Genomic DNA, 9,153 nt, shown 5'->3' on the forward strand with positions numbered 1-9,153 from the left:
CCACGGCCCAGGCGGCACCGCAGCGCATGGGGGTGGAATTGGAAAGTGGCCTCATTGTCATAAGTGCCCCACCCACGCCAATGACATCAGGCCCCCAGTCTGCAGCTCACAGAAATGCCACAGCGTTGCTGGTGGGCTGGTTCGTTACATTTTGTTTTTTCTCAACAACAAAAACCTGAACAGGAGCAATAAGACATTCCATGTGGACAGAATCACACCTTCACCGAACATTAAGTACACCGATAATATTCCGATAAATAAATTCTTGTGTTAAATAAAAATTCTTTAATGGTGAGGTGGAATGGTGGTGCAGTGTTCAGCACTGTTGCCTCACTTCCCTGGGACCCGGGTTCGAGTCTCGACATGTATCACCTTTCCATGTTTTCCTCGTGTCGTCGTGGGGTTTCGTACAGGTTCTCCAGCCCCCCAGTCCAAAAACATGCTGAGGCTACTTAGAGTTAGCAAATTGCCCAAAGGTGTGAATGGTGTGAGTGTGCCCTGCGATGGGATGGCGCCCCATCCTGGGTTGCTCCTTGCCTTGCACCCGTAGCCACTGGGATTGGCTCTGGACCCATGTGACCCTGCATACGAAAAACATATAGGTTGTTATTAGATATTTAGTCTGCAAATTAATATTTATGTTCTCTATAAGATACTGAACAGCACAGTATATTGTAAAATTCTCCTCTTAGCACAGGGGCAATGACCAGCCTGTGAAAAAGGACATATTGGTGTCACACAGCCACTAAAATCCCGTACTGAGTAAGATTCAGTTTCTCAAATGACCTGGGATACACGAACGCCTTTCATTTATTCATATTTGGTAACTTTTATTTCACACAGTGAAAATAAATAACTAAGTTTGGAATAAAATTGCAATATATTTAATGCACATTACATGCAATAATAAACGGTGTGTAGTATTTATCGCGTTGGTCTTACTGTATGTAAGAATGAAATAAAAACGTGACAGAAATGAAAAGCATCCTGTAATTCAATTCAAGGTGGAAAAACTGACACGGTCACAGCCTAATGCCTTGCTGGTGATATCACTTAGAGGAAGAGGCAACGTCGTGATTGGATGGCGTCCCTGGCCAATCGCGACCGACTTTCGACCTGCACAGATGGGAAGAGTTTAAAAAAGATTGAGAAAAGCCTTACGAAGTGCTCAAATCCGACGCCAAGGGGAGTAAAAACAGACAGCAAAACAATACACTTATAGTACCGTTTAAATTTTCGCTGCTCTCTGCAGGAGCCACATAGACCGAGTTCGCCTCTCTGCCAACGACACTTTTCTTCATTGGTTTAAATACGTAAAATCTGCTGTGAATTACCGAAGATCACAATGACAACCCATTTCAGGAGCGGACCTGCCTTCGGACTGTCAGCCGAGGTGAAGAGCAAGGTAGGATCCTGAAACGCTTTTTACATCGAAAACTGTATAACCTGTTGTGCATCTGTTGCTCTCCCAGTCGTTTTAATAAACTGCTTTAAATAAAATACAGGTAAAAGGATTCAAGACGACTTCTTTGTTGGTTTATCATTTACAGGCTTTGCGTTTTATAAAGAATATTATTTGTGACAAGACTTTTTTTTTGCTACACTCGGATGCCTGTCAGATTTGACTATTGGATACTTCTGTGTTAAACCGCGACTTGCCATTCAGCATAAAGTACGTAATAAGTAGCGGTGCTGTTTATAAAAACGGGGACTTGAGTCTCGACAGACGCGCTCTAGTGACAGTTCTGCATAAAAGCTTCACGGCCACAGAGATAAACGTCCAAAAAGGTATCACAATTAATCAGAGTTGCTTTTGCCTTGCGTCCTACGTTGTTGTTGATGATCACAGCATAGTGAAGCTGTGATGTTGTCCAAGTAAGGAGAGTTGCCTAAGTATGAGGTTCTGATATCTATTCCTTTCATCTTACGCAGGAAGTCCAAACAGTTTAATATAATGTAAATACATAGTTGTTAATCCTCATTTGTGTTTTGTCAATATAATCAAGTATGAGGTACTTGATCCCATCTTTTCCTGTCTGAAAAAGGCTTTCATAGTTTTCAACAAATTACTTGTAGTTCAGTGTTCAAGTTCACAGACTTGGCTTACAGGATGTACTCGCGCATCCAAATGTCATTCAGTAACCTTCCGTCCTGCCTAATTCTTTGAATTGCTTGCAGTTACTAGCTTGGAGATTTCAGAATCTGAACTCGGGTCACAGAAATGAGGTGAACTTCGTTCAGTGAAAGTGCTATGGAAGGGTGTGATGTGTATGGGGAATTTTTAATTGAGAGCAGAAAAGTGTGTGTAAGCATGTTTTTTTCTCTTACTGGACAGGGAATTCCGAACAGTGGCACGCTAAGAGGAACTTGATGGTGATGCGATGGTCCTTTCTCTGCCATGTGCGTCAGCTAAGAGTGAAAAGTAGACAGAGGTGTTATCCCATGTGAGGACAGTTTTTAACCAAACTTAACCATCTGCATTCATAGCTACTGCAGAGGCAAGGAAAGTTCCGGAATGACTGTTTCATGTCCGTCACTGTGGGATTATTATCAGTGTGTCTTTTCAGTCTGTGTTGTTTCAGGGCTTCTTCGCTGTTTGTGTGTCTCTTTTTGCAGTTTGTATTAACGGAACACACTGTTATTAGAAACACATGGAAGAATTGCGTTTTGATTCCTTACATGCCTTCATGCCTGACTTTTGAGTTACTGACAGTCACTGCACTGTGATGTTTCGCGTGCTGTGAAGGCTAGCAGGGGACCTGAGGCGCTTCTCTCACTGAGCGGCAAATGAGATGCTGCCAGATCTGATAACCACAAGGGCAGGTTAGCGAACGTCGCCAACCTCCTTTTAAGGAGTCATTACCCGTGTCCCGAAGCTTTAGAGGGAACCCTTTTGATAAATATTTCAGAGTGCATGGGACATTTCGGGTTACCGTCACTAATGAAGGCAGTAGGGGTGCCTGTGTGGTATGTTACTATGCAATAGGAAACCTACAGAACTGAATGGTTTAATATGCTCTCAAAGTTCTGGATTATTTCTTGCTTGATGGGCAAATCAGTATAGTGGAATTTTTAGCTTTGTTCAAGAACTCACCTCAAACAAATCATAATCATATCCTCCAATCTTGCCTTATGCTATAATCCTACATATTATAGATCACCCCCACTCACAACTGTTCAGGTTTTCCCTTTTGAAGTTACTTTTTTATTTTAAATATGAGTATTATCCTTTCGGGGGTGGGGTGGGACTGGCAGATGTATCATTTGATGACTTGGAAGAAAAAGTGAGAGACAACACTGCACAAACAACACTGCACAAACAACACTGCACAAACAACACTGCACAAACAACACTGCACAAACAACACTGCACAAACAACACTGCACAAACAATCTACATTTTAAAAACATGCGCATGGATGGAGAGTGTAGTGTTTGACAGCCTTAGATATTTAGCAGAAGTGATCTCAGGGAGAGGAAGAGCAACGCGGATGGGGGGGGGAGTGTGTGGATAAGGGACAGGTCTCAGGAGGGGAGGTGGAGTAGGACAGATGGGGAAGGGGAGGAGAGGATCGCTGTTTCTCCCAAGTTTGGAATGGCAGAGGCCCGGCATTTTGGAATACCTATTTGTGTTGGCTCTGCATCGCCTTCCCTTTTGTAGCCAGTACAGAAATTCTGAAAAGGAGAGCAGGCGAGGGGGAGTAGAGGAGCAGAGGAGCAGTTCCCATCTGAGGATCAGGAATGGGGCCTCGTGTCCACGAGGAAGCGCCTTTGCAGAGGAATTCTTCAGAGTTTTTGTTTTCTTCCTGTTTTTTTTGTGTTTCCCACTGTATTTAAAAGCCAACTTTAATTTGGCCCTATGATGGCGAATTGGGAGGGAGGTGGGAGGGACAATTGGTGAGAGTTGCCAAGATCACTGTGTTGTGAAGAGTGATAAATCATTCAGTCAAGGTTTATATAAATTTGATTAATTTGATATCCATGTTTTAGTGTTCACACTCCATTCATCTTGTGGTTTTGTTGGTCCAGGTGAGCGTTTTGTCTATTAAAATGTTTTGTGGGGTGAGTTTTTAAAGCCATAGAAATCCTTTGATTTGTTTTTTTTTCTTTGTAATGATTGTTGTGCAGTTGTTACATAATAGACAATTATTTCTATACTCATAAAAAAAGACAGTATTTTATTTTTTTAAAAAAAGCACGCAAATAGTATCTATGCTTGTTACTGTTATACAAGTCAGTGCCAACAGTCATTGAAATATTAAACAAAAACCGCAGCCAAAAGCACAATTTCTCATACTAAAAGGAAATATTTAGTTATGGTTTTTCAAATCTGATTTGTTGTAAACTTTGACATTCTCCCCCCTCTTAGCTGGCCCATAAATATGACCCCCAGAAGGAGGAGGAACTGAGGCTGTGGATCCATGAAGTTACTGGTCGCAAAGTGCCGGATAACTTCATGGAGGGGCTCAAAGACGGTGTCATCCTCTGCGAGTGAGTACGAGATCACGCTGGGAGCTGCTCCTACAGGCAGAAGAAGAGTCTAAAATTCAGGGCACCCGCACCAAAAGAGCACTTCTTTTCACTGTGTTTATCCCAGACGTCCTGCTTCATGTCTTTGTCGTGTAGATTGATCAACAAGCTCCAGCCTGGATCTGTGAAAAAGATCAACAACTCGCCACAGAACTGGCATCAGGTAGGGGAAGAAAGCCCAGTGCCCTACAGTCAGTTCCTCAGACACATTTGTATGTCCTTCATTTTAAATAGAAGTTAACCCCTTTAAATCCAGCGCTTGTTCTGCTCAATCATTTAAAAAGTGAATATTAGCTCCCCTCAGAATCTAAAGGTTCCAGGTTAGAAGCTGCAGCTCAGGTGCAAAGTGAGAAGCCCCTAATGCAGTGTTTCTCAACCCAGTCTTCAGGGACCCCCAGATAGTCCACATTTTTAGTCTGTCCCAGCTCCCAGCCAATAAAGAACACCGAAAACCTGGTACAGGTGTGTTGGAGGCTGGGAGGGACCAAAGATGTGGACTGTGCGGGGGTCCCTGAGGCCTGCATTGAGATACTGCCCTAATGTACCCCTAGTACAGTGTTTGGACACTCTGTAGATCGGCACATGCAGTCAAGCACTTAAACTGCACCTGTAGATTTCGAGTGTTAGTGGTTTTAGAGGAATGAGTCTCTCCAGTGGCACCTGGCTGAAATCGGCCCTTCGCCCGTTCTGTGTTTCCTGCGTACTCTAGCTGGAGAACATCGGCAACTTTGTCAAGGCCATCACCGATTATGGCCTGAAGCCGCATGACGTCTTTGAAGCCAACGACCTGTTTGAGAACGTCAACCACACGCAAGTTCAGAGCACGCTCATTACGCTGGCCGGAATGGTGAGTGGCTGTGAATCGTGGTGTGTGTCTGTCTGTCTGTCTGTCTGTCTGTGTGTGCGCACGTGTGTGTCCCCCGCATGCGACTGCAGATAATGCGGATTCCTCTGTACACTGTTGCTGCCTGATGCTTGCGAATGGTGGCTTTTTCGCTCCTTCCTAAGACTGTGCATAATTTTCTCTTTCCATTCCTACCCCCACAGGCTAAATCCAAAGGTTTTCAGTGCAAGTATGACATTGGAGTTAAATACGCCGAAAAACAGCAGCGCCGCTTTAACCCCGAGAAGCTGAAAGAGGGTCGCAACATCATTGGCCTGCAGGTCAGGGCTGGAGGAGTGGCCTGTGAAAGGCTCCGCCCCCCCAAATCCACTCCGACCTCATTCATTACTGCCAGGCTAAGCCATTATGAAATATTTAAAGTTTAAAATTTTAAATTTAAGATTAAATTTGATAGCATAGGATGTTAGTCCTTTCCGACTCATTCTGGAGTCATACCCATATTTGCATTTTTATATATTTGTCATTTTTTTGAATAATTAGATTGGTAACAACCAGGTAATCTGTGCTAATCTGATTTACGGAAAGATATTCTTACAGCGTTACTTTATAGCCGCGTAGATGAGACCCAGTGTACGCAGGACGTTCTAATTTGCGTGAGGTACTTGAGTCACTCGTCAGTTTCACTGTATAATTCATTGTTTACGTTCCTGAAAGAACATTTTGACTGTCCTGACATTTCTAAGAGACATAATGAACACCTCAAACTGCTGCCGTTCTGTCTCAGATGGGCACCAACAAGTTTGCCAGCCAGAAGGGCATGACCTCATACGGCACACGGCGCCACCTCTATGACCCCAAGACGGGCATGGAAAGCCCCATGGACCAGTCCACCATCAGCTTACAGATGGGCACCAACAAGGGAGCCAATCAGGTGGGAGGGGGCTGCATTGCTGGGCTGCATTTTCTTGCTATTACTGAGATTTCCTCTCCTACTTTTTTAATATAATCTACTATTATATTAATATACTATGGGTGTTTGTTGCCCTCAAGGCTTGTGGACCCCATTTTGAATGCAGGAACGCTTTGGTTCAGTCCTCATATTGTTGTTCAGGCACATGCAGGGGATTGGTGCATTTGCAATAGCCAACAATCTTGCAAAATTTCTAGTGGGGACTTTACACCCCCCCCCACCCACCCACCCCGAGCTGGCAAAATTACTCTTTTCCATCTTCGACTGTTTGAGCACCTGCACCCTTGGAAAAAACTGTTGGGCTGTACACATAAATATATTGATCCTGGACTAAATGTCTGAGATGGGTACAATGAGTTTTGCCAAGGGGGGGCAGGGTGCAGGTCTTGTTGCTATAACTGTGTGCAGTATCTCCATGGGCAGGGTTGCATTCAGTCTTTGTCAAGTAAAAACGAAAGACGGTCGAGGCGCATCGTTACGTTTTAGCTTGATTGCCGTCTCCCCGGGTCATGTTTAATAACTGTTTCCTGTCGTATGCTCTCGCCCCCAAAGTCCGGCATGACCGCCCCCGGCACCAAACGGCAGATCTTCGATAAGAAGCTGGACCTGGAGCCGTGTGACACCTCCACCGTGTCCTTGCAGATGGGCACCAACAAGGTGGCGTCTCAGATGGGCATGACTGTGTACGGACTGCCCCGCCAGGTCTACGACAGCAAGTACTGCGTCAACCCTGAGACCCTGTTCAACAACGGCGAGGGGGGAGGACAGTATGCCTACGACAACTACCAGAATTACTCTGACTAAGGCAGACTGTCGGCACGCAAAGCCAGCTCTGCTCTCACTCTAAGTTCATTCACTTCTCTAATATTCGGGGTAAGATTTTGACAACCCCCCCCCCCCAGTTCCTCATCTGCACCTCATCTGACAGTTGGTTCCAAATATCTTTTGGGTCTTTTTTCCTTAATTCATCATCAAACACTTTTAATATAATAAAAAAGCGATTGTTACTCCTCTTATTTGGAACGAGACCAGGTACTAGGTGCTGCATGCGGAGTTTCTAAAGTCTCTATTTAAATGCAGGTTTTGTATTTATTGAGGTAACAGGTTCATCCTAGTCTAATGGTACAAAACCTCATATTATTTTTTTTTAACAGGAGGAAAAACCCTTGTGTGCATGACAGTTTGTCCCCATTTCCCTCATTGTTGACCTTTGACCCCCAGGATGACATGCATTAATGAGCTTGAGTGTTAATCTACAGCAGGGGTGGCCAGTCTTACCCAGAGGTGGCCGCTGTGTTTGCAGGTTTACACTGCGACTCCCTAATTAGATCACCAATTAAAGGACTGATTGGCTGAAGAGTCCTCAGACCTGGGTGTGAACAGCTGACCTAAAGGTTACCCCAAAAACCCGCATGCACACCGGCCCTTTGCGGATAAGATTGGACACCCCTGATCTACAGGAAGCTCTTCACCACTGCGCTGTAGTTCACCTGTGACCTTTGACCTTTTTAGCTAGGAGACCTTAGTTTTCTACTCTGCCTTGCAGGACAGAAGATATTTAAATTGGATCTTGTAAAGTATTTATGAAGAAATGTTCTGGGCTGCTCACGTAGCCCAGTTTATAACTTTTATCTGTATCTATGTTAGTGTGCCATCTAGTGTTTATTTTTCAATATACACCAGATATATGGATCTGTGCCAAAAAAGATGTTTTATAATTGTGAATCAGAAACAAGTTTTCTTCCAAAGTCAGATCCTATATATTTAAAAAAGCGACAGGGTCCATGAACCAAAACTCACTAGACTAGATAAGGACTCGCTTTTAAATACTTTAACGTTGTATTTTTTTAGACATAAGTCTATGTGTAACTACAGAAATTTTATATTTCCAAGGGAAAATATATAATTTGTTAGACTGGTAGGGAGGTAGACTTTTAATGGTCCCCATGGGGGGGGGGGGGTTGGAATTACTTAAGATTACTTAAGATTGTGAACATTTCGGGCAAGAAGTGTGGGGAACAGGAGATGGATGAACATCCAGCTCAGGTTTACGCAGCATCAGAGGGACAGTATGTAGCAAAGACACAGCAGATACCTTTTCAGTGATGATTATTGCTGCTGGGGAAATGATTGCACTAAAGGAACCAACATTATAGGATGTTTTAGACTGAATTCGATGCTAAGACTCTTCTTGTTCATGGAGGAATCCTTCCACCGTCTTGCCAAAATGGGGAAAAATTCTTTTTGCAAATCCTGCCTAAAGTCCCGAAGGTGCCCTTAATCTGAGTCGTCCAGCCTGGACACGAAATGTTCAGTTTCCTCATGCTTCTATGGCCAAACAGGCATGTGTGGGACATGTGAACCCAAAGCCCCTTTCAGCTGATTTAAACGCTTTTACTCTGCTAGTGAAAAGTTGCTTGACGTTGGAGCCGAGGTCTGTGTGCTTCAGTTACATTTGGTGGGTTTTTTTTTTAATGACGATCATGGCCACATCATTTCAAAGGTCGGATGAAGCCAACTGTGCTTGGCCACGACAAAAAGAAGCATTTCCATTATGTCTGTATTTCGGAATAAAACTGTGCAATACCAATAAAACAAGGAAGCAGAAGCTACTGTCGATTTCCTTCCAGCTTTTACTTTGGGTGATGCCTTAATAATGAAAATATTTAAACGTGTCTAATTTTAGAACATAAATGGTGCACTGGAGAGTAATGCAGTCTGCGGGGAAAGCTTGCCAGGCTCACGTGTGACGAGCGTCGTACAGTTACAGAAATCTAGGACCAAGATGGTATTCTGCTAGTGAACTAGG

General features: G+C 43.9%; 1 protein-coding gene across 2 annotated transcripts; it reads left to right on the forward strand.

The window, feature by feature from the left end:
- The first annotated feature begins 1,129 nt into the window (after positions 1–1,129).
- On the forward strand, positions 1,130–8,952 carry LOC125718399 (calponin-1-like). Of its 2 annotated transcripts, none has more exons than XM_048992244.1 (7): positions 1,130–1,405; positions 4,370–4,491; positions 4,627–4,693; positions 5,240–5,377; positions 5,578–5,694; positions 6,279–6,305; positions 6,897–8,952. In XM_048992244.1, the coding sequence occupies exons 1-7, from the start codon at positions 1,346–1,348 to the stop codon at positions 7,146–7,148; spliced, it is 783 nt and encodes a 260-aa protein (XP_048848201.1). In that variant the 5' UTR covers positions 1,130–1,345; the 3' UTR covers positions 7,149–8,952. The 2 variants fall into 2 exon arrangements, with proteins under 2 accessions (XP_048848201.1, XP_048848200.1); XM_048992243.1 differs by having other exon boundaries at positions 1,132–1,405; positions 6,159–6,305.
- The last annotated feature ends 201 nt before the right edge of the window (positions 8,953–9,153 follow it).

Source organism: Brienomyrus brachyistius, chromosome 22 (genome assembly GCF_023856365.1).
Source record: "Brienomyrus brachyistius isolate T26 chromosome 22, BBRACH_0.4, whole genome shotgun sequence".
Classification (NCBI taxonomy): Eukaryota; Metazoa; Chordata; class Actinopteri; order Osteoglossiformes; family Mormyridae; genus Brienomyrus; species Brienomyrus brachyistius.